The following is a 26,714-nucleotide window of genomic DNA, read 5'->3' as shown; positions in this document are numbered from 1 at the left end:
CAGTCTGAACGTCGCGCAGCTCAGCAGCACTCCTGTTGCTAGGTAGCGTGCCGACGTCAGCATGCCCCGTGACATCACCCCGCTTCTCAATACACTAGCAAGTAGAATAGGTGTCGCGGTTGCTAGTGCATCAGGGCATCCGGATACCCTATTCCTCTCTGGTGATTCAGAACAAGGGATTCCTCATTCCTACATCATTGCCCTATAGAGTCTTATTATATACATTACTTAGCGACAAAGTGTCTACGAAAAGAAATCCCTAGTATTAAACTAGGTAATATAAATGCTATATATTATCATGCTAGATATTTAGGAAGGGCAATGGATCGTCCCACAACTGGAGGAGGAGGGTTGGGACAGGGACATAATTTTATTCTAGAGTCAATCCCCCAAAACAGGTAATGAATCGAGTTGACTTTATGCCACTAATCCCATTACCATGTCTTGATTTATTTTAAACAGCAAGTGCAAGATTACAAATAAATTGCTACGCCATTTTTTCACGCTCCTAGAGGTAGTCTCTAAGTATATATGGAGCTTGTGTTAGAGGTATCAGAGTGGCAAGGGGAATAGAAGGCACCCTAAAAAAGGTATAAAGAGTCTGAACTCAGTACAGAGTGTCTTATTCAGGTGGAGAGGCTTCTGGTGGGGGCCACAACATGGTTTATTCATGTTTTCATAGGGGCACAGGGACATAGGTTGCTAATTTACCTTTATATCACACCGTAACCCTTTGAGTGTCAACCTGACGCAGACCTATAGGAAACTCGCAAAGGATAAAACCTCATTAAGTCCTCTTGGTTGGACGCAGTTAATCCTATAGGTCCACTCTTCTTCCTTCTGCAAAAGCCTTTTGTCAAGGTTGCCCTGGCGCCCGTAACTTCGTATAGACTCAATACCCTGAAATTTAATTAGGTCAGGGTTTCCATTATGTTAATCTCTCATATGATTGGCTACCAGTGTACTGTCACCTCGCCTAATATTGCCAATGTACGCTAAAATGCACCGTCTGAATTGTTGTGTGGTTTTGCCTACATAGTTCTTCTGGCATGGGCAAGTTGTAATATGGACGAGACAGGAAGTACGACAGTTAATGAATTCCCTAATGTTATACGAGATGCCTGTGGATGTGCTTCTAAATGGATATCCAAAGGAATTAGGACCCACTATTAAACATCGCTATGCCACGATGATCAAGCACTGTTGTAGAAGCAGCACTTGATGAGTGGGCCCAGCCCCTATTTGAAGGGAATGTCCTCTGTGGAGTGAGTGGATTGGCTCATGGGGTTTACACCCCCAATTAGTGGGTGGGGTTTTGACCTTATAAGACTTGGCCAAACACCGAGAAAGTCATTAGCCGCCAGCCTACCACTAAGGCTGATGCTGCTACTTTGTTATTTTTGCTGCTGATAGGGTTGGGGTTGGGTCACGGCTCTACGGGATCATAGGGTCTGGCTAATATAGCACTGGCTATTGAATAGAACTCCTCACTCTCTATCTAGCTTGGACTGCATTAAGTTGCTTGTCCATTCAAAAGGTGGATTATCTATCATTAAGAATATCTACTACTAATAGGATGAATAGGTTCCTGACGAAACTACTTTATCATAGCAGAAACACGTTGAACCTGGAACTTTAATTTGAATATTGATATTTGGAACTGGAATTTTTGAAATCCAGAAAATTGACATTCTGAAGTGGAATGTTGTCCCATAGATAATCACCAGAATATCATACTATAGGAGCAGTACTGTAGGGGACTGAGCTACTCTGGGGGCACCCCCAAGATATATGTGGCACTAATTGCTACGAGTGCGCCCCACGGAGTTATCTCACTATCCCCTCAGGGTATATCCTTAGACCCTACTACTCCTATGTTGTAGCAGCTGCTTGGTGTTTGAAAAACTTTGCTGTATGTATGTCGGACTAGATTGAGTTTTTAATTAAATATATTTAATAAAGGTTATATTTTAAAGCTTAAGAATCCTCACAGTGAAGATATTTGAGTTATCTAGTTGATTCTTTTGCCCCAGTGAAAATTATTTCAGCAATGATCAGTAACACCTACTTCTTGGGTGCAGGGTCATAAAATTTATACTGGTCCATTATTTTCTCCTCCAGCTTTTCCTTCTGTCTTCTTAGGTCATTTAATTTATCACTAATGAGGAGAAAGAAAATCATAACATGACTACGTAGCAAGAATCAGTAACGATTCCCTAAATATGCCTAAGAATGCATCATACACTATTCTACCAAAAATATTTGGATCATCATCTTATTAGCATGTCATGTGTCCTAAACCATGCTACATAAGATGCAGACCCTTGGAGGTGTTGGCTACAGTTTGTGACGGGAATTGCACACTTGTGTACTCATACTGCTGCACACAAGCCGTCCATCACAAAGCGCAATACATCAGACAGTCTACAACGGTGCAAGAAGCCTCATTGGACAGCTGAGCAATGAAAGAACGTTCAATGGAGCGATGAATGTTCAAATCAAATAGACCTACCTGGGTGTGGAAGATCTGATGAAGCAGAGTATAGTGAAATGCATGTCAGGGCAAGCATTCTTTCGCAACTAGCATTTCTGGACCCTAATATGAGTCAGGGTACGTATGAGCCATATTGTTCATGTTTAGGAGTAGGGTTGATATGATCTATCTTAGGACTCTTATGATTGCCCTTTGTGCGATTTATAGGTCTACCATTTACTTGCACTGTTTATATCTGGGCTAGTTAGTAGTATTATTGAGCAATCAGTTTTATTGAGAAATTTTTCAGATAATATAAACTTTTCAACAAAGTCACGCAAAACTTTGTGAAAAGAAACAGGATGGTTAATTACCGTATATACCGGCGTATAAGGCGACGGGGCGTATAAGACGACCCCCCAACTTTCACCTTACACGCCGGTATTACAGTGGAGAAAAAAAAATCCTTACTCACCTCCCCCGGCGTTCTGTCGCGCTCCGGCAGGATGTCGCTCACTCCTCGTCCCCGGCGCAGCATTGCTTTCTGAATGCGGGGCTTGAAATCCCCGCCTTCAGAAAGCTAATACACACGCCGTCAGCCAGTTACATCCATTCAATGACATCATTGAATGGCTGTGATTGGCTAAAACACACGTGGCTTCAGCCAATCACACTATTCAATGACATCATTGAATGGGTGTGATTGCTAACACACGTGCGCCTTCAGCCAATCACAGCCATTCAATGATGTCATTGAATAGTGTGATTGGCTGAAGCCACGTGTGTTTTAGCCAATCACAGCCATTCAATGACTGGCTGACGGCGTGTGTATTAGCTTTCTGGAAGCAGGGATTTCAAGCCCCGCATTCAGAAAGCAATGCTGCGCCGGGGACGAGGAGCGAGCGAAATCCTGCCGGAGCGCGACAGAACGCCGGGGGAGGTGAGTAATGATTTTTTTTTTTTTACACTTTTTTTTTTGTATTACCGGCGCATAAGACGACCCCCGACTTCAGAGCAGATTTTTCGGGGTTCAAAAGTCGTCTTATACGCCGGTATATACGGTAATCAAGGTTCTGGGTCCATTATTGCCAGTTTTGCCTGTGTCCTTGTTATATTTTTTTATGATCGGTTATGGTCTGGGGATGTTTTCCATGGCATGGTCTTGGTCCATTGGTTGTAGTTGCAAGAAGCATGAACATAGAGGTGTACCATGACATGCTGCCGACAATGGGACAATACTCTGGGAATGGTCAGCGATACTTCCAACAAGACAACGCTCTTTTGTCACAATTTCAAAGCTGGTTTACATTGCTTTGAAGATAAGGATTGAACTGGCCTGAACTGAACCCTACTGAACATCTTTAAGATGAACACCATCCATCTTTTTTGGATAGTGCCACAAAGAGTATCCGATGTCATTACATCCAAAGGAGGCCCCACTGAGTATTGCTATATGGAAATAACTACAACTTTTGATTCTTGCTTGGGTGTCCAATTACTTTTGATAAGAAAGTGTATCTGTGCAATGGCTATGGGTACAGTATGAACTATTGTTTGTGACTTTTTTCTTTTCTTGGGGTTGGGGAGGGAGGTGACCTGAGACAGATTTGGGGTGCATGGTCTCTAAGCCATGCCTTCATATCATGAGCTGCACCTACATGTACTGTTTCTGTTCCTCGTAGTATTGCTCTTTACTCTCCATACTTGACTCCAGCAACATCTGGTTCTGCTGATTCAACATCTGAATCTGACTGAGAAGGTGATGGTTTTCCTCCTCCAGATTACGCTTCAGACGGCTCATCAGCTGCAAAGACAAAGTGAGAAATGATCCAACTTCTTTCCATTTAACGCACAATAGTTAAACATCTGTATTTACAGCAAATAAAATGCCAAAAGCGCAACAATGCCACCCTGTGGCCAGTTCAGGAAATTTTAAATATGTGCAGTAAACCAGTCACAGATGAATAGAATTGATTTGTGCCGCCCCCTTGTTTAACCCTACAATACTACACCTTCACGGGCAGACAATGATACTACACCAGGGGGAATTTTCACCCAATCTGCCTTTTAACATAGATATTTTCTTTTTTTTTCCAAAGTAGTAGTACAACAATTGGCAAGTATATCACCATACGTATAGGAGCTCAATACAATTTTATTGTAATATAAGAAATGAAATTAATAGCGCTCTGGTAACACCAGATTCTGATGGGATGAATTTTCCTCCATAGTATTCCAGGGTTGAAAGGGATGTCTAGGGTCAGAAAAAAAGATTTTGCTCATTTTACAGAAACAGCTCCACGCCTGTCAACAAGTCTGGTATTCACTTCAATGGGATTAGCTGCATTATCAGTCCATGGACAGACATGGTGCCATTTCTAGTGAAGAAGCAAACCTTTTATTTTGATCTCCAACAACCCCTTTAAGCATTTAGAATTTTTGTTATTAATTTTTTTATAGATCTACATAACTAGAACTATTGTGACACTTGATGGCACCATTTTGAGAGGCCTGATAGTATCCACAGTGTGTTATTAAAAGGGTTTTTCAAAGATACATTTTTTTATTTTTAATATAAGCTGCTCATGGTAAAAAAACAAAAAACAAAACACTAAAAGCTCCTATACGAACCTGTCCTGGGTCCCCTCACCTCCAGCAAATCACCTCCGTTCACAACACTGGGTTTACTTACAGACTGCACAGGCAATTTATGAATTGGACATCACTTACTGCTACAGTGAATCACAGACCTTAGCGGTTGACTGCTGAGCTCTATAATTGGTTGCATTAGTCTATGACATCTCGTTAACAGGTTTACTGCATCATTCATATAGTCATTGTGTTTGCATCATTCATATAGTCATTGTGTTTGTTTACAGGTCAAGCATGTTCCACACACGTATTGCCTCTATCTGCGAGCTTCCAAATATCAAATCCAAAGAGGAAGAGGAACCTGACCAAAACTTACACCGTAAGTACTAGATTTGCCAACTGTGTCGAGTGCCCACCCCTCTTTATCTACAAGAACATTTAAAGGGTATTATTGTATCTTTTTTTTTTTTTTTTTATTTTATTTTTTATTGGCATTTCCAAAATATACAATATTTGAGATTTCAATACAATAGTTTCATAAACAGGTGCTTTCAGCAACATTGCATATTATGACTTATATGGGGAGGGAAGGTGAGGAGGGGGAGGGAGGGGAGGGAAATGGAAAGGGGGGCAATGGGCAAGTTTGTAACTTTAACTTTCTTTTTATTTACCATTTAATTTATTATTGGCGTCATAGAAGAAAGAAGAACATACACTTTACAATATAGTAAATTACTGAATATCTGGAATATTTCTCAACATAACATAGGTTGTTTATTGTTCATAGTTGACGTCTTGTATGTTCACTTTATTAATTTAGAAATATTTTTAAATTTTATTTCAGCAAGTAGTAATAATGGTAGTACTGCGATAAATCAGCAGTCTCTCAACTGCTTAGAGATTATAGTAGAAAGTAAACACTGTGGATGTTTTTAACAGTTTAGTGAGGGAAAAACAAAAAACAAAACGTATAACAGAGAGAAGACATCATGTTGAGTGGTGTTTAAGCCACAGATTCCATACCGCGTCGTATTTTACTATGGAGTTGTTTCTGAGGGCCAGAACTCTTTCGTAAATGCTGTGTTCAGAAACCAGGTGGACTAAGTCTTTAATTGTTGGGATTTCGCTTGACCTCCAACGTCTAGCTATAATCAGTTTTGCAGCTAAGAGAATGTGGGTCACCAATTGCCTAACTGGGGGCCTAAGGTGTGTTAATTTTAAGAGCAAGAGAGCCGTACCCGGGAGTTTTGGTATATTTAATTCTGTAGTATTTTTGAGTAGGGTGAAGACATCTCTCCAGAAAGGGAAGATCCGGGGGCATAGCCAGAATATATGTAGAAGAGAGCCTTCTTCCCCACAGTCCCTCCAGCATAATGCCTCTCTAGATAGGCGTAGGGTTTTAAGCTTAAGTGGCGTAAAGTACCATCTTGTTATCAGCTTAATGTGTGTTTCCAACATGTTTGCCCCCCTGGTCGCCCTATTTGCCCATCTAAAGGCGTCTTTCCAGTCATCAACTGGAATTTCGGTTCCCAAATCTTTCTCCCAACTCAAAAGATGGCATTTCTTTCCTGATTTTAGGTTTCCCACTTGGTGGTCGTAAAAGAATCTAGTTATTGAAGATTTTGTTTGCCAGGTACCTTCGAGGCTTCTGAAAATCACCCAGGGTACAGCTAGGTTATGTATTTGGTATGTTTGGAGGAATGTCTTTATTTGGAGGTATTTGAGTGCATCCTTTTCAGGAATTTTGAATTCTTCCATTAGGGATCTAAAGGATTTTATAGAGTTTCTGGTATATAGATCTGAAACAAATTTTATTCCACTTTTGATTCATGGAAGCATCTGGATGTCTGAGATGAAGTATCCCAGGCAGTCAATAGGAATTTTTTTCAAGCTTAAAGTATTAGTTTTATCTGAGGATATAATTAGTTCTTTCCATGCTTGTAATGTTGCCGACATAGTTAGAGACAAGGGGGGAAGATTCACTCTTGAGCGTATTTGGGGGGAGGAGGTGGCGAGTATGTTTGCATATATCAGGGAATTTAAGGGTTTAGGGCTGATCTCTTCTGCTTCTAAGCTAGGCCAACTGATCATTGTTGGTCTCGTTAGCCAAGCTAATGATTGATTTAGGATGATAGCATTTCTATACGCATTGAGATTTGGCAGGCCCGCTCCTCCTTGTGTGTTGTGAAGGGCTAAAGTTGATAGGGAGACTCTTGGCGGTTTGTTTTCCCAAATGTAGTTGGCCAATTGTTTTTGAAGTTTTTGTATGACTATTTTTGGAGTAGGGATAGGCAAGGTTCTGAAATAGTACATGAGTTTTGGGAGAATCATCATTTTGTACAGTACGATTCGTCCCAGCCAGGAGGTTTGTTGTTTTTTAAAATTATCCAAGTCATTTTGTATGGTTTTTAGAATGGAAAGGTAGTTTAGAGAAGCTAATTCTTTCAAGGGAAAGCATAGCTGTATTCCCAAGTAGGGGATACTTTTGGGCTGCCACTGGAATGGGAATTCTCGCTGTAGTTCCGATTTTAATTTCTCATTTATATAGATGCTTAGGATCTGTGACTTGCTGGTATTTAGTTTATAGAAGGAGACCTTTGAGAATTGAGATAATATAGAATATGTTGCGCGTAGGGAAGTTGAAGGTTTTGTTAAAGTTAGCAGGACATCATCTGCAAATAAATTTATTTTATGCTGTCGAGTTTTTGTGTGTATGCCGTGAATATGTGGGTGTATCCTAATATGCTCTGCTAGGGGTTCCATCATTAGTGTAAAAATTAACGGAGATAGTGGGCACCCTTGACGGGTGCCGTTTGTAATCCTAAAAGAATCGGACAGTGTACCGTCAACTAAAATTCTGGCTTTAGGGGTCGAATATAAGGCTTTAATTGCTTGAGTAATTCGACCTGAAAATCCGAACTTTTCGAGAACTGCGAAAAGATAGCCCCAATGGAGTCTATCAAAAGCCTTTTCGGCATCTAAAGCTAATAATAAAGATGAGGAATGGGAAGAATCTATTGTATTAAGAAGATTTAGTACTCTACGGGTGCCATCAGGGGCCTGCCTTCCTTTGGTGAATCCGACTTGGTCGGAGTGTATTAGCTCGGGGAGGATCGTAAGTAGTCTGCGGGCTATTATTTTAGCGTATATCTCCGTGTCGGAATTTAAAAGTGAGATTGGGCGGAAGTTAGCGGGTGACGTGGGATCTTTGCCCGGTTTAGGTATGGTGACAACTGTGGCTTCCAGCATCTCTTCTGGGAGTTTGCTATGTAATATTGCTGAGTTAAAGGCGGGGACCATGTGAGGTACAAGGTGGGTTGAAAATTGTTTATAATATTCATTTGAATACCCGTCCGGGCCTGGGGATTTTTGGGTTTTTAACATTGTAATTGCTTCAGACGTTTCTGCTATTGTTATAGGTTTGTTTAGCTGGTCTATTTGATTCCCAGAGAGAGTTGGGAGGTTGAGGTCTCGGAGGAAGGACTCAATTTTTTGGGGGGTCGGTTGGGGAGTGGATATGTCGTCCTTAAGATTATAGAGTTTTTCGTAGTATACTCGAAAAATCTCAGTTATCTGTTTTGGATGGGAAATCTTCTCTTTTTTGTCGTCTGAGCTGTATACAAATGGAATTTTGGCCTTTTGGGTTGTCTTTTTAACTAAATTTGCCATAACTTTTGATGGTTTGTTTGTTGAGGCATAATAGTTTATGCGGGAATTTCTGATTACTTTATCGTAATTTTCCATAAGAAGTTTGCGTAGTTTTTGTCTAAGCGAGAAGAGATTTTCATGGGCTTCATTTGTGGGAAGGTCTCGGACAGCCTGCTCAGCTAGTGAGATTTGTGAGAGAGTTTCGGTAACTTGTGTTGCTTTTTCCCTTTTTTGTTTAGCGCTCATTTTAATAAGAATTCCTCTGATAAATGCCTTGTGGGCATTCCAAACGGATATCGGTGACATATCTGGGGTTGCGTTAATTTGAAAAAATTCCTCTAAGGTTTCCGTTATAGCTTTAGAGTTTTGGGGGACTTTCATTAGAAAGACATTGTTCCTCCATGTTCTTGGTTCCGCTCTGCAACCATGCCATTGAAACGTGGCAGTTATTGAGGCATGATCCGACCAAGTTGCTTGGTTAATTTTTGCCTCAGTGATATGAGGTAGAGACCATCTGTCTACAAGAATCAAATCTATTCTTGAGAAGCTTCTGTGACGGGGAGAATAGAATGTGTACTCCCTGGCGGAAGCGTTCAAGCATCGAAATGCATCATATAATGCCTCTTTTTGAATCCAGGGTTGCAGGGAGGGAGTGTTCCTGACTGAGTGTGATGTTGAGTCCATAAGTTTATCTGGTATAATGTTGAAATCCCCGCACAAGATCAGTCTACCCGCCCCATACCTCCTCAGCCTTTTTACGGTTTTGTTTAAGAAACGAGTCTGTGCATTATTGGGAGCATAAACGTTTAGAATTGTGAAGGGAATAGAGTTTAGCTTTCCAGATAGGATTATATATCTCCCTTTAGGATCCAATTCTAGATGAAGGACTTCTAAGGAAACGGTGTCTCTAAAGGCGATCAGTACACCTGCTTTTTTATTGGGTGCACAGGCCATATATATATTAGGGTATTTTTTATGTGAAATTTTTGGAGTAGCCGAGGAGGCGAAGTGGGTCTCTTGGACACAAAGTATGTCCGCGTGGTTGGACAAGGCCTCCTTCCATAAGGATGAACGCTTAAATGGGGAGTTCAGCCCGTTAGCGTTAATGGAAAGGAGTTCAAGCCCCATGCGGAATACTTGGTTTGTTGGGGTATGGCGTGGAATACATTATGTGTCTTCTCTGAACATTGGGGACAGAAATAACATACATCAACTTATGCATTAACTTTAGCATATGTAACACATAGAAAAAGTAAAGAAACAAGTCCTTACAGATTATGGTCTTGTTCATCTGTGGGGGGTGGAAAGTTCACTTAGGTGGAGCCTTCTCCCAGACTTTCATCATTAACATTTGGTGCTTTCGTCGGTTCAGCGGTTTGGATTGCGTGGAGGTCGATTCCTCTCTGTTTCTCTGGTTCTCCTGAAGGGAGGTGAGGTTGCTGGTTCCAGAAGTTGAATGTTCCATGACTTCATGAGATCGGCCGCGTCCTCTGGCTTCAAAAGAGCATGGGTTACGCCTTCTCTTTGGATTATCAATTTCGGGGGGAAGCCCCATTTGTATGGGATTTTTTCATGTCGGAGAGTACTGGTTACAACCGAGAATTTTTTTCTGGCTTGTAGGGTGACTTGCGATAAGTCCATATATAGGTGGATATTAGAGTATGGCGCTGGTAGTTGATTTAGTTTTCGAGCCGCTTGCATAACTGCTTCTTTGATGTGGAAAAAATGGATACGAGCCAATATATCTCTTGGTACTGCATCCGGAATAAATTTGGGCTTAGGCAGTCTATGAGCTCTGTCTATTATCAAATCTACAGGGGAAGCTTCAGGTATCAGCACTTGTATTAGTTGTTGAAGATATTTAGTGATTTCTGCTGGATGTACAGATTCCGGTATGCCTCTGAATTTAATATTGTTTCGGCGGTTTCTGTCCTCTGCGTCCGCCAGTTTAGTTTTGAGTTGTTCTACTTCCTCTGCCAGAGCGTAGTGGGAGTCGATGAGGTCGTTGTGTGAGTGTGTGAGCTCTCCCATTTTGTTTTCTGTGTGAGTAACTCTTTCATCAAACTCTGTCAGGTTTGTTTTCAGTGAAGAGGCTAAACGGTCAAAGTTAGACTGTAGGGAGTCTCTTAGGGCAACTACCATCTCTTTTATAAAGGTTTCTGTTGCTGGTTGTTCTTTTGTAAGCATTGTAGAAATACAGTCATTTACAGAAGGTATTTTTATTCTTTCTTCCTGATCTCCTGTTAGTTTTGGGCGCTGCTTAGGAGGGCTAGCAGAAGGGGAGACATACAGTGGACTCCTGTTCTGTGGAGTCGGCGCCTTTTCTTGGGCTTCGTGTGTCTGTCTGTCGGGGGGACCTTTTCTAGATGTCTGTGGTGTCAAAGAGGTTTCGTGTCCCGGGTGACTATACGTCTTGCTTACCTCATGATCTCTCGGGTGTTCTGGTGAAAGTTCTCGAGGTGACGAGGAGCGGGAGGTCGGAGATTCTCCTTCTTCACTCAGAGAGCGCATCAGCGCCGGCGCTACAGTTGCCGCTTCTCTCGGGCCGCCACTTCGTACAGCAAAGAACTCCTCCAAGCGACCCGCATGGGCTCTGGAGGATTTGCGTCGAGTCATCAGGGCACAGTTGGGGTGGGCTTGTTTTAACCCTTGTAGTCAGCGAGGGGTTAATGGCCGCTATTTTCTCACCCCTGTTCTCCCCCAAGTTGGGAAAAGAAAAGCTTGTCTCTTTAAATTGGTGTTGAACAACTATGTGGTTGTGTCTGATTTGGCTGATTACTTTCTAATCTTGATAGAGCAGAGTGCAGGCTATGTATCTCTAGTGCCTGCTTGGGATATATGCAGGTGGCAGGAACTTCTCTCAGCTCCACTACAGCGACAAGGGCTTCAGGGGCCGCCCGGCAGTGCAGGATTTATATATGAGGTAGTCCTCTTGCTCTCCTCCAGCACCGCCGGACTCCAGGTATAACCTCCGGAGCTCCAGCAGCCTGCAATGCAGGGCGCCCAAGCGAGGCTTCACCGCCTCTCAGCTTTCAATTCAACAGAGGTAGCGGTCGTTCCCTCCGGGGCCGCGTCCGGCGGCAGTGCGGGGCCCCTCGCCGGTCCGACTCCCCCAAACACCCCCGGTGGAAGAGAGAGACTGACGTAAATGACAGGTACGCCGGTGGATCGCAGCAGGAAGCGGGTATGTGCGGTGTTCTCCTCTCCGTTGCTCTCACTCACCGGCACCACCAGCGAGCTCCCCAAGCAGCTGCAGGTCGTCTCTGTGTCTTGGAAGGCTGCAGGGGGGGGGGGGGGGCGGGGGGGGGCTCCGGTTTATTTCCTCGGTGGAACGGAACGTTGGGGGGGGGAGGGGGGAGGTTAAGCCACGGCAGGCAGTCCCCCAACGCGTGGAGGGCAACGTCCTATGGGCTACCCTGGCAATCTTCTTGCAGGTGAGGTACCCCTCTTTCTTGACTGCAGCACATCGGAGAGTATAGCTATTTTTTTTTTTTTTTTTTTTGTCCTGGAGGGCTACGGGAGGGCTACAGTTCGTTTCGGCGGAGCAAATCGCCGGGGGGGGGGGATCCGGGCACGGCAGGGAGCCCGGGAACACGTGGAGGGGCAAAGTCCTCTGTGCTCCTTATCAGCTATTTGGCAGGTGAAGCACAGCAGGGAGTGTGGACGTGCTCTCCGGGGCAGCGTCGGGCAGTAGCGCGGGGCTCAGCGCTGAGATGCTCTCCTCACCTGCTTCTGATGCTGATGGATGAGAGAGATCACCGGGGAAGTCGGGCGCACCGTCAGGTCGCAGCAGCAGCAAGTATGTGCAGCGTCCTCCACTCTGCTGTCTTTATTTGCCCGTTTCAGAGGCAAGCTCTCCAGGCAGCTGTAGGTCGATTTTATATCCTGAAGGGCTACGGGGGAGCTCCGGTTTGCTTAAGCGGAAGGTTCAGGCACTGCAGGGAGCTCGGGAACACGTGGAGAGGCAAGTCCTCTACGTTCTTTAACAGATGTCGGGCAGGTGAAGCGCCCTTCTTCCCTGCTTTCAACACAGCACGGAGTGTGATCGTTCCCTCCGGGGCAGTGTCGGGAGGTAGCGCGGGGCTCGCCGCTGGGATGTTTTCCTCACCTGCCTCCGATGGAGAAGGGAGATCGCCGGGGACGACAGGCGCACCGGCGGATCGCAGCAGCAGCGAGTATGTGCAGCGTCCTTCACTCCGCTGTCTTTATTTGCCCGTTCCAGAGGCAGGCTCTCCAGGCAGCTGCAGTACGATTTTATGTCCTGGAGGGCTACGGGGGAGCTCCGGTTTGCCTCAGCGGAAGGTTCAGGCACGGCAGGGAGCCCGGCAACACGTGGAGCGGCAAAGTCCTCTGCGTTCTTTATCAAGTGTCGGACATGTGAAGCGCCCTTCTCCCCTGCTTTCAGCACAGTAGGGAGTGTGATCGTTCCCTCCGGGGCAGCGTCGGGCGGTAGCACGGAGTTCGCCGCTGGGATGTTTTCCTCACCTGCCTCCGATGGGGAAGAAAGATCGCCGGGGATGTGAGGTATGCCGGCGGATCGTAGCAGGCAGCGGGCGGGTGCAGCGTTCTCCGCTCCGCTATCTTCACTCGCCGGGATCCAAGGTAGGTTCTTCAAGTGGGTGTAAATCACTTTGGTGCCTTTGGAGGGTTACGTGAGGCTCCGGTTAACTCCAACAGAGCGGTCCGTCCGGGAGGAGGGGGACCAGGCGCGGCGGGAAGCCCGGCAGCACGTGGGGGGGGACCAAGTCCTCTAAATACCCCGATTAGCTGTCGGGCAGAGTTGCTTCAGTAGTTCGGTTAGCGAAGAGGAATCTGAGGGTCTCAATAGGTTATATAAATGCTTCTTTTGTAGCTTTAAGTTGCTTTAGTGGAAGAAGGCTCACGGAGCTCCAAGATCAAGCGGCCATCTTGGTGCTCGGTTAGGCCACGCCCCGGTATTATTGTATCTTGACGCCACCGGAAACTAGGGGTTTGACAGGAGGAACACCCCTCTCAAACTCCTAGGTCCTGATTGGCTCAAGAATCAAAAGGTCCTGGAAGGAGGTAGGAGCCGGGGGCCCCAGTAACAGAGCTGAAGGTGGACACAACAGTGCTGCTGCAGGGGGAGTGGGACCCGGGGATGGTAGGCGCCTCGGAAAGGAACAGAGGTGAAGGGCTCCCTGGATTGGAGCTGCAGCATGAGCTTACTGGGCTACCAGGACCTGCAGCCCATCCAGCTCAGCTGCCAATCAGGTACAGGGGGCGTCACCCTCCCCCTGTCAATCTGGACTCCACCATTTTTTCCTGGTAGCGTCAAGATACAATACCCAATTAAAGTCCACTTGTTTTTACCAGAACCTGCCATTTCATAGATTCATTTTGTAGAATGCATTGGTACAGGCTGATAAATGGAAAAAATGACCCTACGGTAGTACATTCCAGAGCCATGCAAAGAAAACACAGCTGCTGGAAGAATAATAGTTCGCAGGCTCTAAAACAGTTTGTGCCAACAGAATACCATGATTACTGTGACAAGTTGCCACAATTGGGCAATGTTCCAGATGATGATTAAGGGAAAGCTGAAAATGTTTTCCTTTTATTACATAACTTTCAGGCATGTTATCAGCTTTAGAAATGTTCCATGTATGTCATGGAAATTTATTTTCCATTTCAACATATACTTTAGGTTTGAAAAGTTATGAAACTTTCGAATTAAAATAATCAATTTTCAGTAAAAGTAGACTTAGATTATTATTTCCCCAAGCACTTTATTTGTATTCACAATGCACCCTATATCTTAAAGGGGTTGTCCCGCGAAAGCAAGTGGGTCTATACACTTCTGTATGGCCATATTAATGCACTTTGTAATGTACATTGTGCATTAATTATGAGCCATACAGAAGTTATCAGAAGTTATTTACTTACCTGTTCCGTTGCTAGCGTCCTCGTCTCCATGGTGCCGTCTAATCGCCAGATTAGACGCGCTTGCGCAGTCCGGGTCTTCTTCTTTGCTGAATGGGGCCGCTCGTGCTGGAGAGCGGCTCCGTGTAGCTCCGCCCCGTCACGTGCCGATTCCAGCCAATCAGGAGGCTGGAATCGGCAATGGACCGCACAGAAGCCCTGCGGTCCACCGAGGGAGAAGATCCCGGCGACCATCTTCAGCAGGTAAGTAAGAAGTCACCGGAGCGCGGGGATTCAGGTAAGCACTGTGCGGTTTTTATTTTTAACCCCTGCATCGGGGTTGTCTCGCGCCGAACGGGGGGGCTGTTGAAAAAAAAAAAAACCCGTTTCGGCGCGGGACAACCCCTTTAAGTTTATAAAGAGACATTTATATTATTAATATTACTATTAATAAATTCTTAAGGAGCTTATTACACCAAAAACATTTACCACCCATCCAGAAGATAGCTGATAAATGTATGACCAGTGGAACTCCCAGCCATCATGAGGACGGTACTTTCAGAGTTCCCCTAGTGCAGTGATGGTGAACCTTTTAGAGACCGAGTGCCTAAACTGCAACCCAAAACCCACTTATTTATCACAAAGTGCCAAACAGTCAAGGGGCGGGGCTTACCACGGCGTATGATTTTACCTCTGTCATTATAAAAAAAAACAAGGCTGTTTCAAAATGGCTAGGGTGCAGATTTTGACTGTTTTTTGGATGCGGATATTGCCACGGAAATCACGTGTAAATATTTCCATCACACGTAAACATACCCCAGTAGTAAAAGTGACCCTCAGAGTGGCCTCAGCAGTAAAAGTATCCCCCAAAGTGGCCTCAATAGTGATAGTGACCCCCTCAGCAGTAATTGTGACCTCCACAGTGGCCTCAGCAGTAATACTGACCCCCTCAGCAGTAATAGTGACCCCCCATAGTAGCCAGAGTAGTAATAGTGACCCGCACTGTGGCCCCAGTAGTAATAGTGTTCTCCACTGTGGTTCTTCATAGTAGTAGTGACCCCTACAGTGGTCTCCATAGTAATAGTGACCCCCCACATTGGCCTCAGCAGTAATAGTGACCCCCTCAGCAGTAATAGTGACCTCCACAGTAGCCCAAGTAGTAATAGTGACCCCCACAGTGGTCTCAGCAGTAACAGTGACTCCTGCAGTGGTAATAGTGACCTCCCACAGTAGCTCCAGTAGTAATAGTGACCCCCACAGTAGCCATTACTACTGGGGCCAATATAGGGGACATTACTACTAATAGTATCCCCTATATCAGTCCCAATAGTAATAGCGCCTTTTTGAGACTCATATACTTACCCCCTCCTCCTCGAAGCGCCGCTGCTCATCTGCTCTGTGCTGCTAGCGGTGCTGATCCCAGGTGCACACTGTGACGTCAGTGTGTGCGTCCGGACGCCTCCTCCCTCCTGCTCTCATGGAACCAAGGAGGCGGCGTCAGGGGAATGGGGAGGAGGATCCTGGGTGCACACTGACGTCACAGTACCCCAGCCGGTATTCACTGCCGTGGTGAGCAGCCGCCGGTGCACGTGCCAGGATATTTGAGTGCTGCTTCTTCTACCCATTGTTGGTATATTATAATGCAGTGGGCTGCTTTCTGCAGCCTTAAAAGCAGCATTGCGAAACTGCAACTCTCAGCATGCTGAGGTTTGCAAACCACTGGCAACCACCTTTAAAAAAATTGTGCATTTGTCTCAAGTTTTGTATGACAGAGACAGCAGCGTTCCCTACACTGTAATCATCTGCCTCGCTCTACCTCACAGCGGTTGTCCAGCTTGGTGAGAGTAATGTCCATGTTCTGGTGCTGCTCCTTCAACTCATCGAATTTGGCCTGCCATCGATTCAGCTCCATCTGGGCGTTGTTCAGTGAGCCCTTCATATCCTTTGTGTGTTTGTGTAAAGTGTTGTATTCTCCTTGGAGTTCATTGTGCAGAAACTTCAGCCTGAAACACACAAAAGATGCAAATATGAGAATTCGTCTGGCCAAATAAAAACATAAAAAAAGGGACAATATTCTGTGGATGTCAAGTGGAAACTGAAAGAAGCTCTGGCAAAATTTGACTCCCGGACAGATATTGGTCTGATCTGAAATCCAAGAAAATGGGAAGAGAAAATGAATGTCTGTCTATGGGGATACACACACAAAAAAAGTTGCAATTGAAACAGAATAGGATCCCAGAAGAGCAGGATAACAGCCTCGTTGTGACTGCAATTTTTGCAGCTAAATTCACAAATTTAGAGTTGGGAACAGACAGACCAAAAAAAAAACAACAAATAAATAAATAAATAAAAAAACAACAACATTTCAAAAAAAAGGAGGTGCAATAAAAGTGTCCCCCTCATAAAAGACAAACCCAACTGCGTCGCTCACCTCTCCAGTTCTTCTCGTTGCTTCTCGTTCTCACTTTGAGCCAGGAGGTTCTTTTTCTTCTCCTGCTGTAATTCTTCATTCTCACTATTTAATGCCTTGTCCCGTTCCTCCAGTTCTGCTTTATAGCGCAACAGGTTGTTGTAGCTGCAACAAAACGACAACCATTTATGAAGAACAAATAGTGAAAGCTCAGTGGAGTTGAGTATATTAATATGGGATTAGCCATACGCCAAATGTTCTTGTGCGTATTTACTTGAATAAAAGGGAGGAATTGAAGGCTATTACAAGGTAGCAGAAGTTTCACTAGGATATCTTATCTTACTCTAATGATGTCACAGATAGTCTTAAAGGGGTTGTCCGGTATTCCAGCACTAATGTTAAAATAGCACCCCCAGCTTTTACAATTAAAGGGCCTTTTTGTGTCCGATCCACCTCACTACATGTTTCAAGGTGGTCACACTTAGTGATGATCGATTACTACGGTAGAATAATTGGGTTGGGAGTGATCAGCCCAAATCTTCTAAAAATTAAAAATCGGGACAGGACACCTCCTTTGTCAACTAAAGTCACCCTCCCTGCAGTGTTGAGTAATGGCGGATTGGCCTGAAACTTGGGAAAATTGTGTCCCTTCCTCCTCCTGCTGTGACGACAAGTCATTGTCCCTGAGGCCTCTGTTCCAGAAAGCAGACAACAGGGATGGTCATACTGATCAATGCGTCATCACAACTGACCATTATGGTCGCTTCCTCAAAGCAGGGTAAAACGGCAAACACAATGCCTGTGGAGTGGCTACAGATCAAAGACAAGTGTCCAACCTCCATAAAACGTCTGCTAACGGTCATACACCATCGGGTACTCAGGTGATTGCACTGAGCTGCTCGCATTGCCTCTGCACCATAGAATCTCACAGTGTAGACATGTCACAGATGAGACGGTTGGGTTGTAGCCCAAACTGTTGCTGCACCCCCACAGGACAAGAGGCGGCTGGGTGGGAGCAGTTTCCTGGCCTTTTCCAGTAGATGTAAACCTGGGTAATTGTTTAGAAAGTGCTGCACTACCAGGTTCACCAATTGGCCAGGCAAGGTGAAGGTCTGCTAGCAGTCACACATGACCATGCCAGACGTCAGTTTGTGTGGAGTCAGCTACGTGTTAGTCTGGGCCAGCAGAGCCGTCAACAGCTCTTTGGGGGTGTGACTGCGCTCTCCTAAACGTGAGTTTTAGGACAGCCTGGTGCAGTTTCCTACATGCAGTGCTGTATGGAAGCTGGGTTTTGGGAGATACCGATATCGGCGTCAATGTAGAGGGTGTTGAAAGGTGGAGGAAGAAAAGGAGGAATGTCCTGCAAGTCATGGGGTGAAATGTGGGCCACCACTTTCAGCTTCATGCCCTACCTCTAGGACACTGACCCAGTGTGCTGTTAAGGATATGTAACACCCCTGCCCATGCTTACTGGTCCACGTGCCTGTGGTCAGGTGCACCCTAAAACCGACAGCGTTCTGCAGCACCAGGGATACATTATCACTCACATGGTAGTGCAGGGCAGGGGTGGCTTTTTGACAAAGAAATGGCATCTCTGTATCTGGTACACCGACCATTACATTGTGGAAGGCATCTGTGTCCATTAACCTGAAGGCAGCATTTCCATTCCCAGCAGTTGCGCAATGCTTGCATTCAGCCTTTGTGCTCGACAATGCTTGGGGTGGTATTTTTTTTGCATTCCATAGCTGGGGGGTAGGGGTGGGAGGTGGGGGGTAGCTCAGAGGCTACCGCATGAACAGCAAGGGCGATGGAGGAAGAGGGAACAGGATGAGGCTAATTCTCTGCCTTCTGGCCCTTGTGGGCTCTGCAAAGCAATGGGTGGTGGGAGTTCACGTGACTGTTCCTACATGTTGTGTTGAGGTTAATTATGTTCCTAATTGTGTTTTAAACCTTAACCGCAGATCTTACAGATGACTGCTCTTCTGTCATCACCTGCGGTTTCAAAGAATGTCCAGGCTGCACAAGTCCTGTGAGCAGACCTAGCTGCAAACTGGATGTTGCTGCTGCTATGACTAGTAGTAGCTGATTTGCCGGTACAGCCCTTATGTTTTCTGAGACATCCTACTCATTTGTCTTGAGACAGTGCTGCCCCATAATGTCTGCCTCTTCCTCTTCCATCTCCTACGAGCTGCTATGATGATGCTCCCTGCCTTCACACCATGTTGGGTCAAGTACCTCCCCATCTTCCACCTCTTCATTGTCCTCCTTCTCCTGAGTAGACTCTAGGCCGCAGTGAGCATCAGGAGCTGGCACCTCCATTTCCGCATCCCCTTGTATAGACATTGCTTGTGGAGGGCTGACTACGTGCAACCTGACCCACCCTCATCTTCTTTCTTGAAGGACATAAAATGGTTGGGCATGAGTGCATTCAAGGTCTTGTTCTTCCCCTATGGTTGTTTGGACTGCCCCATTGACATCCATGACACAAAATGATCAAATAGCTCCTCAGACTGATCCATGTTAAATAACTTGCAGGGTAACTTTATGACTTTTTCTGTGTGCTGCAGATGTAACACATGGGGAGAACCACTTCTAAGGAAAGAAAGGTAGCAGGCTTGCTTCACCTCATGAAGAAGCAAAGTCATTGTTTCTGTGGGAGCTGCTTGAGGTGTCAAATTTGACCCATCTTCCATCACAACTACCGACACATCCCCGTCTCACACGTGCACGTCACAAATACTTCTGCTGCATGCACGTCACACATGTGACTGATCACATGACTGACATCATCACAGGTCCTGTAAGCACATGGCTGCTGTCAGGCTCTGCATGTTTTAGGACCTGTGATCACGTCACAGTCATGTGATCAGGGGCGGAGCTCAGAGCTCTGGTCACTGATCACATGATATTGAAGAAATAGAAGAGATTGGCAGCATTCAGAGCTGATATTAAATAAAACCTTTATTGTTCCATATTTAAAAGGATCTGGCAACATTTCAACCTGAAAAGGTCTTTGTCAAGCATTTTTTCCTCCTCCCTCCACTGGGAGCTTTGCATTTTCTTGTGTAGTGCTCTTGGATTTTTTTTTTCTTTCAAGGTATTTTTATTGCTTTTCCATTAACATACACAATACTTGTAAATTGTCACACATAACAATGAGCTAATACCATTTGGTTGCCCAGATGATGGAGAACTTCAAATTTTCTTGAATGGATTTCAACAATAAATCTCTTTAAACTGAGCATTCTTCATGGTCTTGTTATTTCTATAGTAGATGTTAACATCCTAAGGGGGAGGGGGGGGGGTTTACACGACAAGAGGGGAAGGAAGGGATTAGAGGGAAGGTGGTGGGAAGGGGGGGGGGGGGGGGAGCGGTAATATCCAGGCTATCCTCTTTACTTTTCCTTGTCACGTCTGATCTACGGTCTTACTCACATTTGCCCGTAAGCAACCAGTTTTGAAACATAGGGGTGTTTCGTATATCTATCCATAGTGCCCATGTTTGATAAAACTTATCATAACCTAGCTGGTCCTCCGTTAATCTGATCCTCTCCATTCATTCAATCTCATCCATCACCCCTACCCATGCACTTCTGGGAATTTCCAGACTCTGTTTGCTCTTGGATTTTTTTACTTACAATTTGATCACATGATCGCGAGATCACCACATGTAACTCACACAGTCACTCATCACTCACAGACAGGTGGTCAATTGTATTTTGATGGCTGGGTCACATGATGTAGGCATCCACTGAAAGTGCTGCCTATATGCAACATGAAGGACATATTTAACATCCTTAAAGCGTCCTGCCAGCATGCATTATGGGAAAGCAAATTTTCCCGAAATGTTCACAGAAAATTGGGTCAGGCTGACTTGCACTGATTCTGCAAAAAAAAAATGTCCTTATTTCTCCCATCGGCCACCAATACTTCTCTGCAGTAACACGCTTATCACTTGCTCAGCATCTCTTCTGATACTAGAGACAACACAACAATGTCAGAAGCAGCTGCTCAACACACTAGGAAACCCTCCACATAGCCAGCAGAGGAGAGAAAGAAGCAGGACTGAGCATGTGTGACCAATTACTGAGGTGGACACAATACAAAGAGCAGGTGGCGCTATTCTAATAGTAGTCCTGGAATATCTGGGGATAGAAACCTTTTTTGATTACTGCAAATACAAAAAAAAAAAAAAGAAGATTGGGCTGGATTTAACTATAAACAATATTTTTCATGGGGCAGCCCCTTTAAATGAAGATTTCATAATAAAATTTCTGCTCCTCAATTCATCTCCAAGTTGCTGCAATTATCCACCTACCTGTCCTCCAAGGTGCGGTACATCTGCTCCGTGCTCTTATGCTGGGTCTTAAGGGCACTGTGCTGACTGATGAGCCCCTCGTACTCTGCAGACTGACGTTCATACAGGGAAACCAGGTGATTGTGGTCTTGGAGCAGTGCATCATGGCTGGCTGCGGCCGCCTCTCTCTGGCGCACCACCTTCTCTTTCTCACCCTCTAGGGTGGACAGCTGGTTCTGCAGCTGGGAGATCTGAGATTTTAAGGAAACGCTTTGGGAAGCAGCCGCTGAGCTCTCAACCTGAAACAGATAAATGTGAACAGGTGGTAGCGCTGCATATAAACCTGCCCCCGGCTAATATGATCTCAATGCATGCAGACTGGAAGAAATGCAGGAAGGAGTTGATTTAATGTATGTAGTCTAAAATGGGTTACCTTCGATTTAGCAAATCAGGATTGCTTTTTCAAGAAACAGTACCAGACCTGTCCATGAGTTGTGTCTGGTATTGCAGCTTAATTCCATTTGTCACTGGGGTTGAGCAGCAATGCTACACAGCTGTGGACATGTGTGGTTTTTAGTGGGAAGAAGCCATGTTTTCCTAAATCCTGGACAGTACTGTGAACCATGGAACTTTCCCACATAACTCCTGCACCAAACGAACATAGTATGTAAAGCTGAAAAAATATATATGCCCATCCAGTTCAGCCCATTTACCCCCCAAATATTGATCCAGAGGGGGGCAGATTGAGCAGATCCACACATCTGTATATTCCCCACCCGCACTTTGTCATGTAGACGAGACCCTCACCTGTAGGTTTGCAGTCTGTGTCTGCAGTGTTGTGTTGTTTTCTTGCAGGAACGTGATTTGTTTCTGTAATGCCCCCATCTGGTTATTGAGGGAATGGTTCTGTGTCTCCAGATGCTGCAGCTGGTCTTTCATCAGCTTTTTCTCAGCTTGCAAAGCGGCATTCTAGATGAGGGAAAAGATCAAAATCAGAAACTAGTGTACAATTTGATCTGCATTATGTGAAGAAAAACACGAAACGATGCATCATCATACTTTCCAAAACAGAGTAACATGATAAGTAATGTTCTGTAAGTAAGCGCTATGATTGGATTGAGTGCCAACCAACCACAGCCGGCGCTCGATCATTCACAGTCATTCAGTGAATGACATCACTGAATGGCTGTGATTGGTTTATCGAGCGCCGGCTGTAATTGGCTGGTGCTTGATCCAATTATAGCGCTTACTTACACAGTGCTGGCGGCGGGGGAATTCAAAGCCAAGCAGGGAGAATTCTCAAGCAGCTTGCCGCACCGCTGGGGAGACCATTGCGCCGGGGACACAGACACTGGCTGGGAGGTGATTATAAGCCTCCCACAGCAGCGATATCACCACAGGTCCTTCAGCCCACCGGATCTCTGTGGTGGGGATAGGTCAGTGTGTTCTGTCAGCACTGCTGAGTTGTCTGACATAATAGTGGCTTAGTTGTATTCTCATTTTGTTATTTTTGTCCTCCCCTTTTCAAGAGCCATTACTGTGTTGTTCTTCTGTCGGTCAGACTTTGTGTTTTATATATGTTGTAGGACCTTCAATTACATCATCAGGGTGTGAAGCGATGACATCACCAGGGGTGGAGCATAAGAATCACATACATACTCACTCAAAGACAAGTGGTCATTAATAGTTTGATACAGGGTGTAGTCATAAATACTGATCCAGAGCTATATCTCAATACTGGTGCCCTATATTGAAATAACAGCGTACTTGAATAGGAAGGCATGGGTGCACTACACATGCTACTCTTCAACTTTGCAATTGGGTTTTATGCTCTCTTACAGGGATCATAAAACAAAATTGAAATCCATGTATCGGGGGCCCCAGAAGTCTGTGTGCCATACCATTGTGCATCAATGCCTTAGTATTTAAATACACTACTGTTATTTCAATGTAGGACATCAGTATTGAGATTCAGCCTTGGATCAGTCTTTTTGACTGCACCCTGTATTATGGAACTAATCTGCACAGAATTTTGGTAGACTTTTACTTAATCTTAACATGGAATTGTAAAGGGGCAGACAAATCCAAGCCATTGGTATCCAGAACTTACATCCCGCTCCAATTCAATGTCCTTCACCCTCCACAGCTCCCGGGTGCTGTCCGGCTGCCCATTTGCCATAGTCTCTGTGCTGTGGATGTTATGGCTGTTTCTACTACGGGAACCCTGGATGGTGTGATCTCTGTTCTCATTTTGCATCTCAATGTCTTGTTTCAACTGAAATATTGGACAAAACAAATGTAATAGCTTTGGAAGCAAAGAGCAAGATGATTGGCTACAACAGATGCTACTGCTAATTATTTTTGTTATTTGCTCCCCAAGAGCTGACAACCTCAATCTACAATCTAACATTCCTCTTTTGATGTAGCATTTATGTCATTTTCTCATGCTGTGCTGGCACCGTATACCCATGCTGGTGATGGCTATTCCCTTCCTGGTGCTGATTAGGTTTCCTGTACAGATTGTATATACATAGTGGCGTCTGCATGAATTGCGGTAGAACACTAATCCCGATTGGCCTTTCGTCTGTAGCATTTATGTTCTTACATTTTCAGACTCCTTACAGTTATCGCTGTCCCTAATCTCTTGCTTCTCTTGTCCTGATCTAGCTGATAAGCATTACAATAAAAATAAAAAAAACTCTTAAAACTGCACTAGATGAATTGGCACCCCTTGTGCTCAGACATCTCGATGCAGACCACGGCAACCATTGCTCACACCTCAAATGCGATTCCTTCGGCGGTGCTCTAGATGTGCCCAACGCATGTAGAGAAAATCTCAAACGTCTGCAGATTTACTCCACTATAAATTAATGATCAAAACATATAACTTTGCCCTTCACCATACCAAACAAGCCTATTTCACCTCTCTCATCTCCTCATTATCCGAAAACGCAACAAGGTTTTTTGATACTTTTCACCCTCTCCTCAGCCCTAAAATACAGCCCCCTATGACGGATATCAGTGCCAAAGATCTGGCGGCTTATTTCAAAGAGAAAATTGACAACATCCAGTAAGAAATAACTTTCCTCCCCCTATTACATTTGATCCCCTTCTCACCTGTACTCTTGCTAGTTCACTCTCAGCATTTGACCAAACAGTAGAAGAACTCTCCAGGCTCCTTTCTTCTTCTCAGTCTACTACCTGCTTTAGTAACTTTATTCCTTCTCACCTCCTTAAGTGTCTCTCCTCAGCTGTCATCGGTCACCTCACAACAATATTGTATGTGTCTCTTTCTTCTAGTATCGTTCCAGTCTTTAAACATGCTGTCATATCCCCATTCCTGAAGACACTATCTCTTGACTCGACTTGTGCTGTCAACTACTTGTGCTGTCAACTACCGAACCGTCTCTAATCTCCTCTTCATCTCAAAACACCTGGAATGTCTGGTCTACTCTCGTCTAATAAGCCATCTCTCAGATAACTCTCTCATTGACCCCTTGTGGTCTGGTTTTCATTGTCTACATTCTACAGAAACCACTCTTACTAAAGCGCTAAATGATCTTCAGACAGCCAAATCAAATGGCGACCACTCTCTATGGATTCTCCTGGATCTTTCTGCGATGTTAGATACAGTAGATCACCAAATTCTCCTCAATATGTTGTGCTCCATTAGTCTATGTTCTAATCTCTTCAATCCATTATTTAATTTGTGCTTATTTATGTTTCCACCATCTCCCGACTGACGCAACCCTGATATCTACATCTCAGTCAGTGGTACCACCATAACTCCTCAGCAGTACACCCGCTGTCTTGGGGTCATATTTGATTCTGATCTTTCCTTCACTCTCCATATTCATACTTGCTCACTAAGGTCACCTGCTCCTCAAAAACACCTCCCGAATCTGCCTTTCTTCACTGTGGAAACAGCTAAAACTCTTACGATCACCCTTATCCACTCTCAGCTTAATTACTACAACTTGCTGCTGATTGGTCTTCCCCTCAGTAAGCTCTTCCCTAATCTAAACTCCGCTATCCACGCTGGCTCTACACTCACCAATGTGAACATCTGAATTATGCTACAATTAAATGTATCACAAGTCTGGCCAAAATACAGAACACTGACAGTCTGAGGTCCAAGCCCCGGCTTACCGAATTCAGCTCATTCTGGAGCTGCTGGTTAAGACTCCGAACTTCGTCCACCTGACCCTCAAGTGCAAGAATTTTACTTTCTTTTACGGCCAAAGTTGTCTTTAGTGTTGATTCAATTTTGCTTTCCAGAATCTTGTATTTTCTGTAAAATACAACAAAGTGTGACAAACTAGTCATTTATAAGATGACATTTTTTAATGAGCTCCTTCTCAGGCCACATCCTTTATTGGCACCAACATATTAGATTGCTATGGCACCAGTGAAAACAGGTGAACTTTCGATTTTGTTATAAAGGAATCGCTTACTTTTCAGCATTACTGTTCTCATCTTGCAGCATTAACTCTTTATTCAATCCGATCTTCTCCAATTCTAGGCTCAATTTGTCCAACTCACTTGATATTTGTTGAGTTTTCAACTTTTCCAAGACCAAGTCCTGTAATTGGCAATGGACACAAGTGATAGATATATGAGAAATCTAGGGACAGTGAATCTCTAGAACAATTATCTGGTCTAGAAAACGACATTTTACAGTATAAATCTACTTACAATGCACAGTACATTGTGGCAGCTCAGATAATAGATACACAGCTAAGGGTGTTTTTAGACGGAACGATCATTCAAACAAGTGAAAGTCAACTACTGCACCACAAACGAAAATAGTTTGCTTCTCGTTCGCCATTACTTTTATGCAGGCATAAAAATCATTGTTGGCTCGTGGACTTCTTGGTCTGTTTAAGCAGCGCTCATTCATTCTTTTATATTAGCTAATGTGAAAGACTGAACGATTCTCGTTGAACGAGACAATGACGAATCTGCCTGTCTAAATAGGGTACACAAGACCGGAATCTTCTAAAAGGAGCCTAAACAGTTAGGTTTATCTCCAGTCAAAATATGTAAGCTAAGTTAGAGTGGCTTTACAAGGGACAGCTATCGGTCTAAAAATCACTCAAACTAACAATTTTCACTGATAGTTGCTTAGCAGTTGCTAGTCGATAAGTTTCGGCTCACTAAAACTAATTGATTAGTGAGTAAAGGCTGATTTACACGCAACGATTATCGCTCACAAATTTGTCCAAATGACGGCTTTTAAGTGATAGCCATTGTGTGTAAATGTGTGCCCTTCGTGCACTCTTCATCCATCACAGAGTTCAGCTCAGCATAAAAGCAGTCGTCCCTGATAAGAGGGATGGCATGCTGTGTTCTCCGTGGGCAGCGCTGATAGCATTGTATGCAGCCAGAAGCCCTTGGCAGAAGAAAAGCCATGT

The 26,714-nt window shown here is 44.6% G+C and overlaps 1 protein-coding gene across 3 annotated transcripts in view; it reads right to left on the bottom strand.

The window, feature by feature from the left end:
* Positions 1 to 26,714, bottom strand: part of CCDC88C (coiled-coil domain containing 88C) — a 108,795-nt gene that overhangs the window by 21,721 nt on the left and 60,360 nt on the right. For all 3 annotated transcript variants that reach the window (XM_066607552.1, XM_066607554.1, XM_066607555.1), the window contains 9 exons: positions 25,755 to 25,882; positions 25,450 to 25,591; positions 23,411 to 23,575; positions 22,108 to 22,269; positions 21,322 to 21,599; positions 17,025 to 17,168; positions 16,410 to 16,596; positions 4,132 to 4,277; positions 2,069 to 2,158 (listed from right to left, as the gene is read on the bottom strand). In XM_066607552.1, the coding sequence (XP_066463649.1) occupies positions 2,069 to 2,158; positions 4,132 to 4,277; positions 16,410 to 16,596; positions 17,025 to 17,168; positions 21,322 to 21,599; positions 22,108 to 22,269; positions 23,411 to 23,575; positions 25,450 to 25,591; positions 25,755 to 25,882 (1,442 nt within the window). The remainder of the gene's footprint in view (positions 1 to 2,068; positions 2,159 to 4,131; positions 4,278 to 16,409; positions 16,597 to 17,024; positions 17,169 to 21,321; positions 21,600 to 22,107; positions 22,270 to 23,410; positions 23,576 to 25,449; positions 25,592 to 25,754; positions 25,883 to 26,714) is intronic.

This window comes from Eleutherodactylus coqui, chromosome 6, assembly GCF_035609145.1.
Source record: "Eleutherodactylus coqui strain aEleCoq1 chromosome 6, aEleCoq1.hap1, whole genome shotgun sequence".
Taxonomy (NCBI): domain Eukaryota; kingdom Metazoa; phylum Chordata; class Amphibia; order Anura; family Eleutherodactylidae; genus Eleutherodactylus; species Eleutherodactylus coqui.
Note: the sequence above shows the minus strand (reverse complement) of the source record. Positions and strands in the feature narration are given on the sequence as shown.